General features: G+C 34.8%; 2 protein-coding genes, 1 long non-coding RNA gene and 1 other non-coding gene across 4 annotated transcripts; 2 read left to right on the top strand and 2 right to left on the bottom strand.

The window, feature by feature from the left end:
• The first annotated feature begins 2,958 nt into the window (after positions 1–2,958).
• LOC104091318 (autophagy-related protein 8C-like) lies at positions 2,959–6,525 on the top strand. The gene is made up of 6 exons (XM_009596633.4): positions 2,959–3,499; positions 3,661–3,723; positions 5,008–5,063; positions 5,138–5,190; positions 6,030–6,148; positions 6,225–6,525. The coding sequence occupies exons 2-6, from the start codon at positions 3,687–3,689 to the stop codon at positions 6,329–6,331; spliced, it is 372 nt and encodes a 123-aa protein (XP_009594928.1). The 5' UTR covers positions 2,959–3,499; positions 3,661–3,686; the 3' UTR covers positions 6,332–6,525.
• A 495-nt stretch (positions 6,526–7,020) lies between these two features.
• LOC108944285 (uncharacterized) lies at positions 7,021–7,579 on the bottom strand. Its single transcript, XR_001968286.3, has 2 exons — positions 7,508–7,579; positions 7,021–7,390 (listed from the first exon to the last, which is right to left on the bottom strand). It is a non-coding gene; the product is annotated as an uncharacterized lncRNA (long non-coding RNA).
• A 2,017-nt stretch (positions 7,580–9,596) lies between these two features.
• LOC104091317 (uncharacterized) lies at positions 9,597–12,492 on the bottom strand. The gene is made up of 2 exons (XM_009596632.4): positions 10,969–12,492; positions 9,597–10,107 (listed from the first exon to the last, which is right to left on the bottom strand). Exons 1-2 carry the CDS (start codon positions 12,364–12,366, stop codon positions 9,745–9,747), a joined length of 1,761 nt encoding a protein of 586 aa, XP_009594927.1. The 5' UTR covers positions 12,367–12,492; the 3' UTR covers positions 9,597–9,744.
• A 5,539-nt stretch (positions 12,493–18,031) lies between these two features.
• TRNAG-UCC (transfer RNA glycine (anticodon UCC)) lies at positions 18,032–18,103 on the top strand. The gene has a single exon. It is a non-coding gene; the product is annotated as a tRNA-Gly (tRNA).
• The last annotated feature ends 1,077 nt before the right edge of the window (positions 18,104–19,180 follow it).

Genomic DNA, 19,180 nt, shown 5'->3' with positions numbered 1-19,180 from the left:
GTGTCCATAAATGAAAAATTAAATAGCTTTTACCTTAGAAAGAAATTTGAATGAGGGTTTTCACGTGAAAACCCTGAACAGCATTTTGCCTCTCCTTTCAGAGAAGAGAGCATTGATTGCTCAAATGACAAATCCATGACCATTTGTACGTCCCTTGCTCTGCAATCTGCATATGCACAGTGAGATGCAAGTTGATGCTGCCTTTCCATTTTGGCGGTTTAATCAACCTTCTATTATATTTCAATGTCCACCGGCCTACAATTAATTCATATTCGCGTCGAGTAAATCTACTAAACAGCTTATTCTAAATCAAGAATTTCGATTAAAAGTGAAAGAATTCCATCCATCTAATCACATCCCTCGATGGGGTGATTCTGCTCAATGTAATGTTTATTGATATAATTAAATTATTTCATATGAAGCTCAATTTTGGTACGTTTATGCATGTCACTGAGAACCCAAATATCTCATTTGTAGGTGGAGAGAGAAATGGATTCAAATTCTTAAACGAGTGGACGTAGAATATCACTGCATTCACTTTCTCTTCATGTCAATAACTAGGAACTTCATGTATGTATTATTTTTATTTAACTTTATACATGGAGTTCGAAACTACTTACATGTAGGAACTTGTGGAGGCAGGTGAGCTTGTCATTATAATGCAAAGCTAGGTTGCATTTGTTTTAGTTTGTGGGGAAGATTGCCATTTTGTATCCTTCATATATTTTATATATTTGGTTTCCGAAACATTCACCTTGACTTTCTATACAGTTTATCTAGCCGGTATACATAAATTATATATCGATTATACATAGTTATACATATATTATACATTGGTTGGCTATTTTTAGTTAAGTTAGTTGAATGGCTGCTGTTTAGGTTAATTCTTCTAATTATTATAATTAAAACGTAATGTACCCCAAATCGAACGAGTAAACTAACAGAAACTTAGAAGAAACAAAAACATAAACCTAATACCTAGACACTGTTACTAATTTAATGAGAAGAAGATCATTTTTTTTTTTTTCTCTATATCGATTCTTTGACTGTAAAACAAGCGATCTTATTTGAAAAAAATGTTTCCATTTTATTGGGATAAATATCATCAAACTGCATAAAAAGGAGACAATCTCGTGAACGATCTAACAAATATCCGTCGCCTTTAATTTTTTCTCTCTTTTTCTTTTGAAAAAGAGGCGGATAACTAGGCAGCTACATGAGTAGTCAAAACTACCTATACATCACTACATGAGAAATAGCTAGAGGCTAAACTTCAACTAAATATTTAATAAGTTATTAGAATTCATCCACATATTATTTAAATAGCTTAGTAATAGCCAAAGAATTAATGTTTGTCCTTTTTTCTTGTTTACTTATTTTTCTTTTTCCTTTTCCTTTTTTTTTTTTGTGTGGTTGAACCTTACCTAGTACCCAAGAGCTGGAGAATGGAAACGGACATTTTTAGGGAAGCTTTCATTGGTCGTTTCGCTAAATACTTGAGTTATTTTTCCAATGACTTCGTCTACGTGTTATTGAATGGATGTAAATTGGTATATACTAACAGCATAGCCGATTGTTATATAATTATCAGTATAGTTTTACCTACTTAACAAGTTATTTAGCATAATTTATTTGATACCGAGCCATGTTTGATTCGTATATTATTTGTCATTGGCTTTTAAGTGTTTTGATATGTAAATATTCTTTATACCATCAAAATATAAACGTTAAACTTTTTAAATACTAAATCCCGGAACTTGATCTTCAATGCTTTTTATTACCGTTGTCCTTTGAACATTACTAATACAATAACAACAACGATCCAGTAAAATTTCACTTGGGGTATGGGAAGGGTAGTATATACGCAGACCTTACCCCTACCCCGAGGGAATTAGAGATGTTGTTTCCGAAAGACCTTCGGCTCAAGAAGACGAAAAGAGATAATATGTCAGTACCATCAACAGAAACCAAAGGAATAATAACAGCATCATAAAAGCCAGAAAATAGATGAAAACAATAGCAATAACCAATAAATAGACTCGGCACTATAAAACGAAAGAGTAGTGTCGATCTCCCATATCCCCCTGGATAACCGACCCAAGGTACTTGAAACTGCCTCTACTGGGGATGACCTGTGATTCAAGCCTCACGTACATGTCCGCTTCCCTCGGCTCGGCACTAAACTTGCATTCGAGGTATTCCGTCTTGGTCCTGCTCAGCTTAAAACCCTTAGACTCAAAGACCTATCTCCAAACCTCTAGCCTCTCGTTAATACCACATCGCGTCTCATCAATCAGAACTATGTCGTCAGCGAATAACATACACCATGGCACATCCCCTTGAATATGGTGTGTTAGTGCGTCCATCACCAAGACAAATAAGAATGGGCTGAGCGCAGATCCTTGGTGTAACCCCATATATAACAACTGAAAAATGCTCTGAGTACGCCTCCTACTATCCTAACCCAAGTCTTAGCTCCATCCTACTACATAGAACATTACTAATAATTGCTTCATTTTTGGGGGGAGAAAGTAGTTCTTTTCTTAAATACAACTCAGAATTCTTGTACTTGGAGTACAAGCATTAGTGGACTCTCCATTTTATATTAGGGTATGACTATTAGCGAATTATAACTCATTTTATTTGTTTTTAAATCTTTAACTATATGGTTGAGTGTTAAAATACGCTATTTACAAATAAATTATATACCAATACATCTAAAATCATTTATTTCTCCTTTTTACCCTCTAGTTATGGGCAACAACTATTTAAGTGTTGATTTGGAATTTTAATATAGACCAAATTGACTCAATTTTTTTAGTTGACTCAATTGTATAATTGATTGGTTCGAATATCAATTTTAAGCCTTAAATGAATATCCGACCTACCAATCTGTCCAATGCACACTTTGGACTAGGTACACACATTAATAGGTTATAAAGTTGACTCTTAATATCCAAATTAAATCAATGATATAGGAATAATCAATTAAAAAGATTATCCCGTTGTCCCTTCAATAGTTTGCTTTTTCAAAATTAAAATTAATCTTTTCTAATTTATTAAGGAACTTATTTAATTATATAGTTTAAATATTCTTTACTTGGAGTTTGTACGAGGGAATTCTAAATCAAATAAGTTAGGTACCCCTCCTTAGATAAGCAAACCAAATCCTCACCCAATAGCCAGTGAATCCCAAACGGAGCCGTTTAATCTTTAAACACTTTTTTACGATGTCGTATTAAAACATTATTGCCTCCGACAAATTCTCACCGAACAGAGTACGAAACTAAACAGATACTTGTAGTTTCCTTGTGAATCCAAACTTTCTCCAATTGATTCCGTGTAGCAGAAAAAACCCTTTTTATTTTTCCATTTAAATAGTGAGAACTTGTTCAAAGTCATTATTTCTTGTTTTCTCAAAGGCGCACCCTTTTTCTTTTGTAAAAACAGCCAAATTGATCACAACTCCTCTTCAATTCTTCGATTTTCTTCTGTTTTGGTAAGTTTTAAAGATACCCTCTTGCGTGAATTTCCGTTCTTAGTGATTTCTACATGCCCTTAGTCCATTACAATGTAATTGTTTGTGTATTTTCGTGGTTTTTTTTTTTTTTTTTTTTTTTGGGTGTGATTCTGATGTGTTTGGCTGTCTGAAATTTGCAGGTAAAGATCAAAGTTCGAGTCTTGTCATGGCCAAGAGTTCTTTCAAGCTTGAACACCCCATGGGTAATTTTGTTTTCTAATTCAGCTTTTTGTTGTTATACTACAAATTGTTTGATTGTGTGTATGTATCTTTGACTTTTTTATGTCTTTCTTGAACTTTCATAGGTGATCATAGTTCATGTATTTGTTGTTTCAATCATGCTGAAAAACTTAATATTGATCAGTGCCTTTTCCCTTTTGTGTCCTTGGTGTTTGATGCTATTATGTTCTTTTGGTTTTCCAGTTTGAGGTTTGTCTACTGAATAAGATTCAATATCTGGTGAAACAACAATGAGACCTGAATGTTTTCATCCATATGAGAGTGAGCCAGGAATTTTACAAGGTGATTAAAAAATGTCACACCTGGGATTTGGACCTATGACCTAAAGCAATATTTGAACCTTTTTGCCACTTTACTAGAACTTTTCCGTATTGTAAGGGATTCAACAACTTATATATAACGAAAAGAAATTAGCTTTTTCCCTATTTAAACAGTATAATTTTTCAATGTAGGGGATTCAATTGACCTAGCTTCACCCGTGATGAAAGTTTTATCTCCCTTTGTTGACATTTTATACTGTCTAGTGTTTGGAGCTGTATATATTTGCAGTTTAGTAAAATTATTACCTTATCAAAAAAAATTCTCATAATTGAGGCACTGTTGCATTTCTGCTTGTCTATACAACGACGACCCAGTGAAATCTCACGAGTGTTACGCAGACCTTACCCCTACCCCGAGGGGGTAGAGAGGCGGTTTACGATAGACTCTCGGCTCAATAAGACGAACAATTGAGGCACTGTTGCATTTCTGCTTGTCTATGTTCTGTTTGTTTTTTTTTCCTTCCTATGTTTAGCTGGATATCTGTTTTGACTATTTTGAGCTGAAAAATTGCATTCTGAGTGTTTTACACGTGTAATAGTAATCAAGATGCTTCCAAATTTTATGTTGAGAATTAACAAACCTACTTGTAAAGCATGTAATACTCACGAATCATGTCAGAGTTTGCATGATTGGCTTTAAGCTTCTTCTTTTTTCTCTTCTGCATGTGTGGGTGTGCATATGTTTATAGAAAAAAAGAACATAGGGGAATATGGTGGTTATTTTGACTTTTTGGTCTTAAAATTTATGTACTGCTTGGAATTGCTAAACAAGTTTATGAACTGGAGGTTAGCTCATGGAGAAGAGACTGTATAACTTTTCTCGATTCTCCTGAGCATATCCTATTTTTTGCTTGAAAACATCAGACAATAAAGCTAGTACTTTCAGGTGTAAATTCTGATGAGTGCACAATGTGGTTTTGTTTACAGAGAGGAGGCAGGCAGAGTCTTCTCGCATCCGAGAGAAGTATCCTGATCGAATTCCGGTATGATCATGGATTTAATTCAATACTTAGTACTCTTGTCTGCTTCTCTCTGACATTCAAGTTTCCTAATTCAGGTGATTGTTGAGAAGGCAGAGAGGAGTGATGTCCCTGACATTGATAAGAAGAAGTAAGTTGCTACTTTCCTTCTTTTCCTAGATGTTTTGGACGTTAAATTTTCAAAATCAAGTGCTTAATTTATGAGCTTCTACCTTAAGGTGATTAAATCTACCAATCCAGTTACATGGATTGTGTTTTGGCATGCCCTACTGGTCATCTGGTAAATTGCATTCTTGTTCTCTTTGGTGGTTATTGTTGACTTATGGTTACAAGAATGGCTTTGTGCATCTTACCCTGTTTTATAGATCAAATGTTTGGTTTTAGCATAGCTAGTAATATGAGGTGTTTGTTCCTATTAGTTTGAGATAAGGATATTGTCATGGGAAGTTGGGGGTGGTTATATTTTATGTGAAAGCTTTAAGGGTGTTAATTTTCATTTTTTGTATCATTTTTTAGAAAAACAAATTCATACCAAAAAAGCTGGAATACGTATGCTTTTTCTGTTAAATTCGTATGCTTTTTCTGTTAGGAGAATCTGGCAGGAAGGTTGATGGAATACGTATGCTTTTTCTGTTAAATTCGAATTTCAAAAAAGCTGTTGTCTTCCCTGAGGTTCTCATAACGTAAATGATCAAATACTTGAGTCCATGATATTTCTATGGAGAATGGGATTGCGTGTGGAAATAGCTAATAAGCTCAGTTTAATTTAGTGAATTGGCAGGAATGGACCTATGATCGCTTGGATGTTTCTTCTCTGCAACTAAACATGCTAAGTGTTCATTAGCCGTGAAATGTTTGCAGCATTTGTATCGAATGTTATTGTCACTTATGGTTCCTATGTCTGATTGTCCATAGTTGGACTGGGTTGACCGCTCTGTTAATGCTCATTTGTCTTACCTTGTGATGCAGATACCTCGTCCCAGCTGATTTGACTGTCGGCCAGTTTGTTTATGTGGTTCGGAAGAGGATCAAGCTCAGTGCTGAGAAGGCCATATTTGTGTTTGTCAACAACACTTTGCCTCCCACGGGTAAGAAGAGAGATTTTGTAGGTCTTTTACTTATTCTGATAGTTGTATAATTGCACCTTTTTTTTTTTAATTGCAGCTGCTCTGTTGTCTGCAATATATGAGGAAAATAAGGATGAAGATGGATTTCTCTACATGACATACAGCGGAGAAAATACATTTGGGTTCCTTGAGCTTGGAAATTAATATCGCAAAGTTACTATCTCCATTGTAAATCTGCTATTTCTTTGATCTCATCTTGGGTTGCTGACTGTTGTCGTTCATTTTCATTAATCTATACATCCAATTTGACTGAAGAGCTTATGGTCCTCTTCTGGTTAACCTTACCATGTACAGATGACTCTTGCTCTCTTATCCAATAGCCCCTTTTTTCTTATAAATTTCTTTTGGTTCAAAACGTGTTAGATGAAGAAGAAAAAAAAAAAGAATACAATAAATTTGTTTGGGAGAGTGTGTGATCTGTCGTCTTGTAGCAAAGGTTGTGAATGTTGTGGGTAGGGTTTAAATCTTCAGTAATTCATAGTACATGCTATTGATTTGAAAGAAAAATCTATACTAGTACTAGTTTAAAGACTGGTAATACCTCTCCTCGACCTTTTGGTTAAATATCAATTATTGCTAGCAATTGAACTTCGTGAGCTGATATACAGTTCATCAGTTTCTGTTCAATCATGTAAGGTACTCTAAATGTTTAATAAATTAGACTTGATTATGATTAACATATTTGTCCTTGTTCATATAGAAGTAGCTGAGTTATAGCTTTTCGATTGCCGCAATTTCTTTCTTGACTTAAAGAAGTTTGCAAGGAAGCAATATAAACTATGTCGTCTTTAGGAATGAGACAAGAATTGGATAAACCTAAGCAAGTCCTAATATAACTGAAGCATAACAATCCATAATTTTATTTGAGGCCTCTAATTTGACATGTTTGATCTGAAATCTTGAATGTTCTTACAGAAGGCCAGATAAAGATGAGATAATCTCTATCTCTATTCATGAAATGGAAGAGTTCTTCTTTTGTGATCTGCTCCTAACCCATTTGATGACCATAGAAGGGCCATTTTTCACTTTCTGTGCACCTGCAATTGCTACTGCTTTGACTTTGCCAATTCCTGCACTGGCTTTTTTGTTATTTCCATTTTCTTTGTTGCTCTTATAATAGCTCTCATCTTCATCTATGGCACCTATTCCTCCAGCACCCCATTGATCTGCCCAACTTGGTCCATTAGTAGCCATAATTAAATCCTTTCAACAATCAACAAAAGTTTTGTCAAGAAACTCTTAACCAAATTAAATTGTGAACAAGATAAAATGATTTAGTCAAGAATAAAGGAAAATAATAAGAGGGGTTGAGCATTTTACCTTATCAGAGCTTGGAACTGGTAGACTTTCTTAATTAGTGAGGGTATTTTAAGGACTGTTTCTTAAACTTGTGTTTTCCTTTTATAGAAGACTTGTCTAACTCATAAGGTTACCTTACTCTTGAAGCAAACATTGATTGGGCTTTCATTAGTTTATTCTTCTTCTACAAAAAGGTTAAAGTTTCCCAATTATCATTTACCTACCTTGTTAGTGGTTGTGTATAAAAGTAGAAATTAGTGGTTGAAGTGGAAGGATTTTGTTAACCAAAAGTAAGACTGATGCTTTGGCTTTTCCACATATGACAAAGCACTATCTAGTATCTACAAAATTGTAGTCCTCTTAACAACCCCACTGCCACTCATGCTTGCTCTTCCACATCTACGATAACAAAGTTTAGGATTTAGGTGATTCTGTTGAAACACAAGTCATAAGTTGTTATTTCTCCTCCTCTGTTTTCTACTAAAAAGAAGACCTCATATGAGCTCCCCTCTTTTTCCATTTCCTCAACATCTTTGAATTCAGAAAATCTGGAAAATAATTTTGTGACAGCTCATTTTGGTCCTACCTAAGTTTTAGCCATGGCCAGCCTATCCTATATAGAAGGGTCCCCTACGTGTGTTATGTTTTCGTCATACGAGGGGCTAAAATGTCTTGACTTTGCTTTGCCTTTTGCGATAATTCTGGATGAAATAAATGAAGCCCTTTCTATTCTTCAATGTAGTTCAACTGCCAGTCTGCCCTATTGGCAGTCATTGCAAATCAAATTCATTCAAAGCTGGAGTGGTTGTAGTATTTGGGCTACTAGTTTGGTCATATCAACCACCTTTAGCTTAAATCATATACTTGTATATATGGAAGTGGCAGTACTACTCTGCCTCAACTAATTTAAATCTAATCCTACATTAAGGTCTACATTTGTTACCGGGTATATCCTTAATGCGGATCATAGCGAGTTCTGTGAGTTCAACTGAACTTATTGCTTAGGATCCGAATTATTATGTACTCCCTTTGTCCTACTTTATTAGACATATATTCTTTTTTGTTCTTCTAAAAAAAGAATGACATATTTCTCTAATTGAGAATAATTTAAAATTAGCATCCACTATCTTTACATATGTTTAGCTTATGTGTCCAAAGTCAAAATTTGTCCGGCGGATCATACTTGTGGGATTACATTGAATTTGTTGTTTGTTGTTGGTGTTATCCGGTGTATCATACGCAAGAAGTCGCACACATCTAGAGAAGTACTTATTTCATTCGCTGATAGTGTAAACAATTTTCACACATTTAGTGTAATATGATCAACTCTAATAGGGAACTAATTCTCTCTTCCAGATAACCACCCCATGTTTAGTCGACTTATGTTGTTCTAGACAAAATTTTACAAGCATGAGTAGTTATTAGAACGAACTCTTTGTGAAACTTTTCCAAGTAAAAACGAAAAAAGATAAAAACATGATATAAATTTAGAACGACAGCAAGAAAAAACTAAGAGATAACCCTCTTGGTTTAAGAGGCAGAGGAAAAAGGGGCCTGACAATGATGTCAAAATGATTAAATGCACAAAGTGTAAATTTAACCTCTAGGCTCTAGTATATCCAGTTTTCACCTAATTTTGACCTCTTAGTTAGTATAATTTTCCCCCTTCATGTGGTAGTTGCTAATTATTGAAAATTATACACAAGTCAAAATATCGTTGCTTTGTCGGAAAAACAAATAATGTCTTTGCTTTGAGCAACAACTATAATATCTACAACCCCACAATACCCCTTCTAACATGGCCTTGTGTCACATTGCAAAACTCCAAACCCCACAATATTGCACGCCTTCTACTCCCACACCACTCTTATTTGATCAGAAATACAGCTTTTTGATTGATCTTCCTTTTCAGCTTTTTCCTTCAAAATATCTTCCTTTTATAAAAGGTCAAACTAGTAGTGTTTTCACATATTTCCATTCAATAAATAGTTACTAAGTACTATATAAAGATGAGATTAACCTACATAAGATCCTTTTTATTCTTCTACTATTAGTTAGCTTGGATTGAGAAACTCATCAACTGAATAGCAACTAGACGATCCAAGGAAAAAGAATGAGAATTGAGAGACTAAAGATTACGTGTTAAGGAGATTCAAGATTAGAGCCTCCCTCGTATCCACAAACTATATTAGAGACCAGAAGTAATAGAAACAGAACAGTTGGTCATATTCATATGGTAAAAGAATTAGTAAAGACATTCACTTGGTTCTCCTAGTAGACTTAGATTTCTTCATTTTCCTATTCTTCTCATCAAAACTACTCCAACTATATCCACCAGGTATTGCAAATGGATCTGCTTGTTGTCCTCCATTACTGCTCTGTTGTGGCTGCTTGCTCGAAGAGCGCGACCGGCTATTGCTCCTCGACAGCCACGACGACGATGATGAAGACGACGATGATGGAAATGAACGGTAATTACTGCCTGAACTTTCATCCTCAGCACCATTAAGAAGGTGGCTCGGACTTGAAAATGGAGTGTAGAACTGTTCAATTGGTTGTAGCTCGACAAATTTCGTGAATGTTATTACCACCCTCACTGTAGGGACCACCGGTATAGCCAACTGTAGCCACAACAAAATAATTGCCGTTAGAAAAATCAAAAAAGTTAAAACTAAGGCAGATACACATTCAAATCAAAGCGTAAGGAACAGGTTGGTCCACACAGAATTAAGCCGGGTCCCTTATGAAACTGCTTTCCCCAACAACTGGTGGCAGACGCAAGTGTAGAATGGTGGATACACTCACACACTCTGTATGTATAATTAAGAAAGATATAAAAAAAAAGTATAGGTGTATTAAATTTGCATTTATAGTATAAAAAAAATACCGTCTTAGATCATACTTTATCCATGTGTAACGGCTCGACCATTGATGGCTGATGAAAGTATAGGTGAGATCGAAGAGCACTCGCAGTTAGTACAACACTAATGTGAAATATTAAAAAGAAAATATCCGATGCATGGACTAAACTTATTAATTTGTCATAGTTAAGTAATATAAGTTATTAATAGTATATTGTAAACAGGTGATAAGTTAAATTTTTAAAACAAATCAAGTCGAAGAAATAAGAATATAGTTAGAATGTTTATATCAAACCAAATAACTTAATTCAAAAAGTTACTACAAATTAAAGTAGGTCCAAAAACAAACCAAATCCTAGGATTAAATCTGGACCCACAATAACCCATTAAAATACTCCTTTGTCAATAAAATGGGTCCCAGGAAGATTCTTTGCGTTAAACACTAGGAAAAGTGTGACAGGAGCTGAAGCTAAAACAGACCAGCTAAGGTCTTTAGCTTGTGTGCATGAAAAGAAGAATTAAAGAGCAAAAACTGATGCACATAATCAAAGCTTCATCAGAAGAAATGAGAATCTCGTGGGACCTGAGAATTTAGGACGAAATGCCAAGTATACCCCTTACCTTTACTGGAAATGTCCCCGGAGGGAACTTGGTCGTTAACAGCTCTCTCATTCGTCTAACGGCTTTGACCTTGTTCGCTAATATGTCAAGTAACGGCAGCAACTCCTCCGTCTTCAAGGGGAACTGCTCCGTTAACCAAACCGACGGTTTCAGACTCTTCACATACTCTTTCTCCTTCGTATTCGGTGGTGGTGCAACCGGTATCGCCGCCGTTCTCCGCCGTGGTTCAGGAATAATGTCGACACTCTTTCTGGATACGGTAACGAACTCTCTCTCCTCTCGAATGAAACTGCTGTGGCGTCTTTGTCTGTTACCTTCCCCGGTAGCGGATGGGCGAGTAGAGACGCTAAACCGTGGATTTTCTGCTACGAGGAAACCTTCTTCAGAATCCTCTTCGAGTTCCAAGTCTAATGGCAAAATTTGTTCGCTTTCAGCTCCGGTGATTTTCCGTGATCGGAAGCTGAAAACAACATTGTGCACATCGTAAACCCTACCTTTCCATTCACCGACGTTCTCCGTTTTGTCTTGCCCTCTCCAATTCGTACGACCGACTAGTGCCGATTTTGTCACGTCCATTCCAGGACGATACACACTTGTTTGATTACAGAAACTCGCGACGTCGGAATCGCTCAACGGAGCACCGGCATTTTCAAAAGCATCATAAATTTTACGCTCGTCATGATTCAAAACTAGCAAAGCACCGGCCGGAATATCGAAATTCCGATCACTGTCACCGAGAAAGAGAAAACTCTGATTAGCTCGCTGAATTTTCAAGCCGTCGTAACCTGCTAAGGAAGTATCTGCTCGGAGATTGCCGTCGCGTTTCCAGATCTTATACGTATCAGAAGGCGCAATTTTTCCGACAAACGGAACAATAGAACTCTCGAAATGGAACGAAATCTCCATGTAAAAATCACGCATTCTGCGGAGAACAGCAACAAGGCGAGGAAGACGGCGGCGCCACTTGGACCAAGCACCTAAATGATGATGCTGGACGAGAACCGAAACAACGTCGGAGCATCTCCGCATAATGGCTTCCTGTAGAGCATTCCAACCAGCAGCATTCTGAAGCGAAATGTCGGCGCCGGCAACGGCAAGAGTCCGAGCAGCGTACACGTCATTCAAACGGACGGCGAGGTGTAATGGAGTTTCACGGTTAGGGTTGTCACGGCGGTCAAGGACGGCGGAGATTTGATCTGCAATTCGTTCCTGGGAAAGCGAGTGGGACTCAGTGTTTATCTGAGTTGGATCGACGAGTCGAGGAACAGAAGCGACGAGTCTGCTTAGAGTAGAGTGATCGCCTAAAACGACGGCGTAATGTACAGGGCTATGAGAGTAATCTTCCGGCTTTATCGTCGTTGAAGATGCCGGCGCCGGCGTTGTCGCCGGTTTCGACATTTGACGTGAAATTGAGAATTGGAAAGTAGATTCTCTATGGGGCTGGGTGTAGGCCTATGGGTAACTGGGTAAGTATAGCAAAGAATGGAGTGTGATTCTGGAATGGAATGTTATTGAAGAATGTGAAAGACAAGGGCAAATAGGTCTTTTCAGTTGTTTGCTCCATTACATTTTTAGTTTCTACGGAGAAAGGGAGAGTAAAGAGAACTCTGATAGTGTGATCTATAAATTTTTTAAAATTCGAAAAGAAACCATGTATTTAAATAAAAATATGGATGTTTTTCATTTATTAAATCTGTCTGGATTTTCTAGGCAAACTGGAATTGTAGTGCTTTATGTTTGAGCTGAATTATCCAAGTTTTCCTCCTTGTTTTCTATTTTTAGAAAGAGGTGGTGGGTTTCCAAATTGATGAAAAAGAAGGAAACTAAAGAAAAATGTATTTAGTGAAATTTAAACTTTTAAGTATTGGTGGACTCTCACTTCCTCCTTCCCCTTGCCCCTTCCTCAAAGGGAGAAGCCAGAAATTTTAATATTGTAAGAGATTAAAAATATTTAAACTTGTGACTTACAGTAATTTTTGGACTTTATTTTTCTACCACAATAAAAACTTTATGTCAAGAAGATTCAAAACTAACATATACCCAAGAAAGAAATTGCCTTGTTAGTGCAATACGATATTCAATGTAAAATTCCCTTCCTTGGTATCTCAATGTAATGGAAAAACTTAAGAGAAAAAATATATGCATCTAGATAGTGCAACATTAAGGTTATAATATCTTATTGTTAATAACTATGCACTTTGTTTCAACTTATGTGTCTTACTTTTATTTTAGTTCTTTAAAAAAAATATTTTTTATATTTAGTTAGTTTTAACTTTTACATTTTTCTTTTATCCTTAGTAACACTTTCTTATAGGAATAACATGCATATTTGAAACCGATATTTTTTAGTATGTAATATATACCTTTAGTTTAGAATCACAATATACAAAAGAATTTAAATTCTTAACCTTTGTGATCAACTAAATTAGACATAATATGAAACCTATAGAGTAATTTTCATAAAACACCATAGTTTAAAGTTTAATTACCATACGTAACTATATCTTGCCTAATTATCATTAGTAGCTATATATCAATTTTGCTTTATCAGTACATGCAGCAGCGCAACTTGTATTAACTGTATCCATTCGCGCATATCATTATATTTATGGAAAAGTTGTATCAATTGTATTTGTTCACGCATAATGGTTGTATCAATGGTTACAGTTTGATGGAAAAGTTATATCAACTGTATTCGTTTGCGCATAATGGATGTACCACCAATTACAATTTTGATGGAAAAGCTGTATCAATTGTATTCGTTTGTACATAATAGTTGTATCAATGAATACGATTTTTATGAAAAAATTATATCAACTGCATTTGTTTGTGTATAATAGTTGTATCAATGAATACAATCGTGCTTAATGCATGGTTGTATCAATTAAGACGGCATTCAGGTCTTCAACACAAGGGAAGGGTGTCCAAAACATGTAACCATTTTTTGCGGAGAAGCAAACTACGATCTATTCAGTGTCTCAACAACTATATGGAATATTCTGCATTTCTGCCCAAAACTTTCAACCAACAAAAGGAAGTGATGAATGTTAATTCCGTCTATTTCCTTTCACCTTTTTCATATCATCTGACATCCAGGACTAGTTCTTGTAGTTAATCCACTAAAAGATGGATACAACTTTGGAGCAGGAATGAAGTTTCAGAACATTCGAGAAAATAATTAAGTGTTCGACTATCTTATAGGATTTATTAGAAGAAAGTTAGGCAATTATTACATCACAGATGTTAGGTACTGAGCCTCTGCTGAACTTGAGCAAGTGTTATTAGATGGTGACACAAGATTAAAGGCAAGACTGTAGTAGAATCGAAGAAAATTACTTGTTTGCTAAATATTTTCTGTATTTCTTTTTCCCATTATCATGTGGGCCAACACGGCTGGACAGAGGTGAGGAAGGGGAGAAATGGCTATTTATTATAAAACCCTAAGGGGTGGTTTGATAAGGCGTATAAGTATAGTGCTGAATAAGATGTACTAGTAATGCAGACAGGGGCAGATTTAGGAGGGCGGAAGGGGGTTCACCCGAATCTCATTCGTCGAAAAATTACACTATATATATATGGCAAAATCTAATTTTTACTTATATATATATATATATAAAGTTTTGAATCCCTTTGACATAGCCTAAAAGTGTAGCTTAGTGATCAAGTGGGTTCAAAACCTTTGTAAGGTCTCATAGGTTCAATTTCCACTAGCTATAATCTATTTTAACTTTTTTCTTTTTGAACCTCCTTCGCGGAGATCCTGCCCCCGCCACTGAATGCAGGGATTAGTAATGCATGTATTGGTAACTGAAGCATTAGTTATGCAAAGATTATTTCTTATCCATTGTTTGTTGTGGTGTATTAAAAATTAACATGCATTGCAGAATTTGTAAGAAAATTAATTATTTACAAATATGTCCTCAATATTCTTTTGCTTTAAGGGACTTTAAGGATAATTTTATCTTTAACCATGTTAATGCATGCATTAATAGGCTTGATATTGCTAATATCATGATTTGCTATGTATTAATTATACATAGGATAATACCAAATAGATTGTATAACTAATACTTGCATTAGTAATATATATATTGAAAAAGTATACCAAATAAGAGATTACTAATACCAAAAGTTAATGCATGCATTATTTTTCCAATGCATCCTACCAAACGATACCTTAGTGTAGTTATGTATTATAATTATTTTAAAGTGTATTTATTTATGGTAAAGTTTGTTCTTTTGCAGGGTAGGGTAATTTCGTCTTTTGGAAAATGGAGTACGTCTAGTTCTGTTTGGCCACTGGGCGCGACTTTCGTGGATGCTTTATCTGCGGCGATAGGATGTGAATATTTTATTCTGGTTTTGTGAAGCTTTTTCAGTTTCTCTGCGGGTTCTGTTTTGTCCTTTACTTGACTTTCCCTTTTTTGAATTCCCCTTATTTTGGTAATGTTTTTGTTTTGGTGTTTGTTATAATTCTAAAATAATCTTCAATTTTTGACCGGAATTGATCTTCTGTAATTCAGAGTTTGATGTTTGTACTTAAGATAAGAGTTTAAGGTCCGGTTGCTTTAAGATGTTTGAATCTAAAAATACGAATTAGACCAAAGTAAATCTACACTTCCTCTAAGCTAGATTCAGACAGATCCTAATTCACCAATATCTTTCACTTAAAGATTTTAAATGTGCAAAACTTAGGAAAGAAAGATGTGGTTTAGTTTGCTTCTGAGCTATAGCTAAAATGAATTCATAGAACTCTTTCTTGTTTTACGATTCTCACGATTCCTCATCCAACATGAAATATGGGCAAAGTGCACTACATGACAATTCCAGTATTATTCGCGAAAATATATTGCTCTTACATGACAATTCCATCTATATATATATATATATATATATATATATATATATATATATATATATATATTAAAGGAAAAACGAGCGGGGCGTGGCGGATATGGGCAGGTCGAAAATGAGTATAAATTATCTGACTCGACCTATATATAATATAGATAGAAAATGAGTTAACCGAATACGATCGCTTTTGGAAATTCTCAGTTTTCTAAACTTGAGCAACCTTCTTAAAATATAAAAGTTAAATTCATTAGTTATCCATTGATAATCCATTTTCTAAGTGGATAATATGGTCTTATCCATATTAGTGGTGCCAAGATGGATAACAAATAGTTATCAATTCATATTATTTACTATATATATATATATATATATACACTTTTATCTCACTACGTTTAAATTCTAAATCAACCACTACACTAATTATTTAGTAAACATCGAGATTTGCATAAATGGATCAGATTACATTTGTTTTCTTGGTATTCACCAAATATCTTCAAGTCTATATGAGGTAGTAACAAGCAAATAAATAAAAATGGATGGTGCATAGTCGAACTCAACAAAGAATATTGAAAAAGCGAAGGAAAGGGACATGATTGAGGAATGGTCGGTAGGGCAAATGGGGTTTGTTGTGTCTATATAACAGTGTGTGTATAAAAAGAGAGAAGCAGGCTAGTCGAGGGGGAAAATATGGCAATTGCCAAAAGGGGAAGCAAAGACAAAGGGACGTGTCTGGGTCAGCCAAGACCAAAATCTAAACTGGATTTCCAAATCACAAGACAATTATACCACCAACTTTCGTTTCCTATGGATGAACGCCTAAAGCAATTAACTTTGGTTTCTGTGCAAATCCATGGGTTTGTGTGCGTTTCCATTTTTACAACTAAGATTTCTTTTTTGACTACAATTCATTCTCTTCCTTTTTAAAAGAATTCGACCATAGTGTCCTTGTTACTTTAATTAGTTTTACCGTTAAAATGGAATCACAAAAGCGAATTCAGAAAAGAAACACGCATAAACCTAAATCAGTTTAAAATTTTGCTACTTCGATGCAAGAAATATAGTCGCTACAACTACTATCAGGATAATTTAGCAACATGTTATATTTACTCTAATTTTCTAGTTATCAGATTATATAATTCGTTATAAATAACTACTCTGATTATCACAACAAAATGGATGAATTAGGCTCGATCCATGATATCTTAAAATATTGATGCACATCTACTTAGATGGGAGCAAGGAGGTTGTATTCATTGAGAAAGATGTGAAGAAAGAATATAATGTTTGTAAGTGTTGGGCCACAAAATTGGAGCCCTCATTTCGAATGCATTTTAATTTAACAAACAAGTAATGAACTCTGCCAACCTAATAGCTTCACATTTCTTACACCTAAATGGTGGCGTTTAAGGAAAGCATCATTAATCTTTCTCTTTAAGTTGTTTGGCAAAGGTGAAACAAAAGCTAAAAATCTGATTTTGTCCATTCCTTTCCACTTTTCAAAAATTGAAATTTTCTTTGTGGAGTATGAGTAATTGGTATATCTATGCTCTTTTATGGATATAGCTTTGATCCATCACTTTTTGACTCTTATCAAAAGTAGTCTTATGAACGGAGGGAGTAATGCGTAAGCTCCCCCTACACATTTTTTTCACTTAAGCATCCCATTTTCCTAGCATTTTCCAAAAATCATAAAAAGTACTAAATAAATACATATATAAGTTCACGTAATTTGCAACTAATATAGAAATTCTGAAATTTTAAATTACTGGTGGGATTGTTGAGACGGGTAAACAAATCTTAAAATAACAGCTTTATAATAGATATCGAGTTTGTCATGCAAATCTACAAAAAAGTGTGTAATCAATTTTGAAACGCCGAACAAAATTTACTAGGCGATTAGTTTATATTTCAGTAGTCTGATTCTTATAATGTGTATTGTTTACCATTCTAAAAGTTCTTTTTACCATTCTAAAAGTTCTTTCTAATGTTTAATTTTTAGTTCTGCAATTGGAATTACTATAATTTGTTTTTTGTTTTCTTGAGCCGAGGGTCTTTCGGAAACAGCCTCTCTATCCTTCGGGATAGGGGTAAGATATGCATACACACTACCCTCCCCAGACCCCATTAGTGGGATTTTACTAGGTTGTTGTTATTCTTAGTGAATCATACTTAGGTTATAAAGAGACCTTTGTCTTCTTTCAATATATTAACGTTTGTAGTCCAACGGTTAGGATAATTGCCTTCCAAGCAATAGACCCGGGTTCGACTCCCGGCAGACGCATTTCTTTTATTTTTTTCTATAAATCGGTTTTACTTTTTGATGCTGCAATTAGCAGCAGCTAACTTTCCAAAAATTGTGCTTTACCACAAAAAAAAAATTGTTGTTTTCCACTCTATAAAGGATTAAAAAAAAATCGTTTTCCAACAACATTTTCATTACCTTGCTGAATTGAAGGTGTTTGGATGTCATTTGTGTTTGATAAGCTTTTTCTTGCAAATTAAGAAAAGGACAGGTTACAACATCTTTATTGGCAGTTCTTATAATCATGACTTATGTCACAAGACATGGAATTATACATATATAGGAGATGGTACAATAATTGGCATATTATTACTGCGGTGTGCAAAGTAACAAAAGCTAAAAAAAAAAAAAAAAGATGGATAAAACAGTAGTTTTTACAATATGTTATATACTTATTTTCATATCAAATATCACCTATATTAACTTAACTGCATGTGGTTTCGGACACCTCTTTTAGATTGGATAAATCGTCAATTGTGAAGACTTGACAACTATAGACGTTTCCTTTTTGCTCGTCCTAAAATGGGTCGATATTAGGGGCTAATTCTTGACCCATATGCTCTATTAACTCTTTGAAATTAAAAAATAAAATGGTTGAGAGTTAGAAGTGACTTAAAGCCGTCTTTGAAATTACAAGAAGAGACAAATAATCACCACTATTCTTCCAATACGTCACATAAAGGGAATAATAGTTTTTCAAGATAAATGCATATGGTCACGGAGATCGAGGAAGAGGCGGAGGGATTCGATTCAACCCATAAAATTTTAAATATCAGTTCTGTCTTTATTCATACTCTCTCCGGTCCATAATAAGTGACCAATTTGTTTCGGGCACACCCATTAAGAAAATATAATATTCTAGACAAAAATAGTTAGTGTGACTAAACTACCCTTAATTAAATGTTCCAGCATAGTTAATGTGAGGAGTAAAAGACTTTTTAGAGATACGTACATAAGGGTAATTCTGAAAAAACACATTGAATTTTTTCTTGATTATATAAATGAACACTTATTTTGAACCAAAATAAAAAAATAAATTGATCATGTGGACCGGAG

Source organism: Nicotiana tomentosiformis, chromosome 2 (genome assembly GCF_000390325.3).
Source record: "Nicotiana tomentosiformis chromosome 2, ASM39032v3, whole genome shotgun sequence".
NCBI classification, from domain to species: Eukaryota; Viridiplantae; Streptophyta; class Magnoliopsida; order Solanales; family Solanaceae; genus Nicotiana; species Nicotiana tomentosiformis.
Note: the sequence above shows the minus strand (reverse complement) of the source record. Positions and strands in the feature narration are given on the sequence as shown.

Excerpts from the sequence above, each read along its gene's own strand:
- LOC104091318 (XM_009596633.4), top strand. The coding sequence starts at position 3,687 with ATGGCCAAGAGTTCTTTCAAGCTTGAACACCCCATGG. Across the intron at positions 3,724-5,007 it reads CAAGCTTGAACACCCCATGG|AGAGGAGGCAGGCAGAGTCT; the intron begins GTAATTTTGTTT and ends TTTTGTTTACAG. Across the intron at positions 6,149-6,224 it reads CAACACTTTGCCTCCCACGG|CTGCTCTGTTGTCTGCAATA; the intron begins GTAAGAAGAGAG and ends TTTTAATTGCAG.
- LOC104091317 (XM_009596632.4), bottom strand. The coding sequence starts at position 12,366 with ATGTCGAAACCGGCGACAACGCCGGCGCCGGCATCTTCAACGACGATA. Across the intron at positions 10,108-10,968 it reads CGGGGACATTTCCAGTAAAG|TTGGCTATACCGGTGGTCCC; the intron begins GTAAGGGGTATA and ends TTGTGGCTACAG.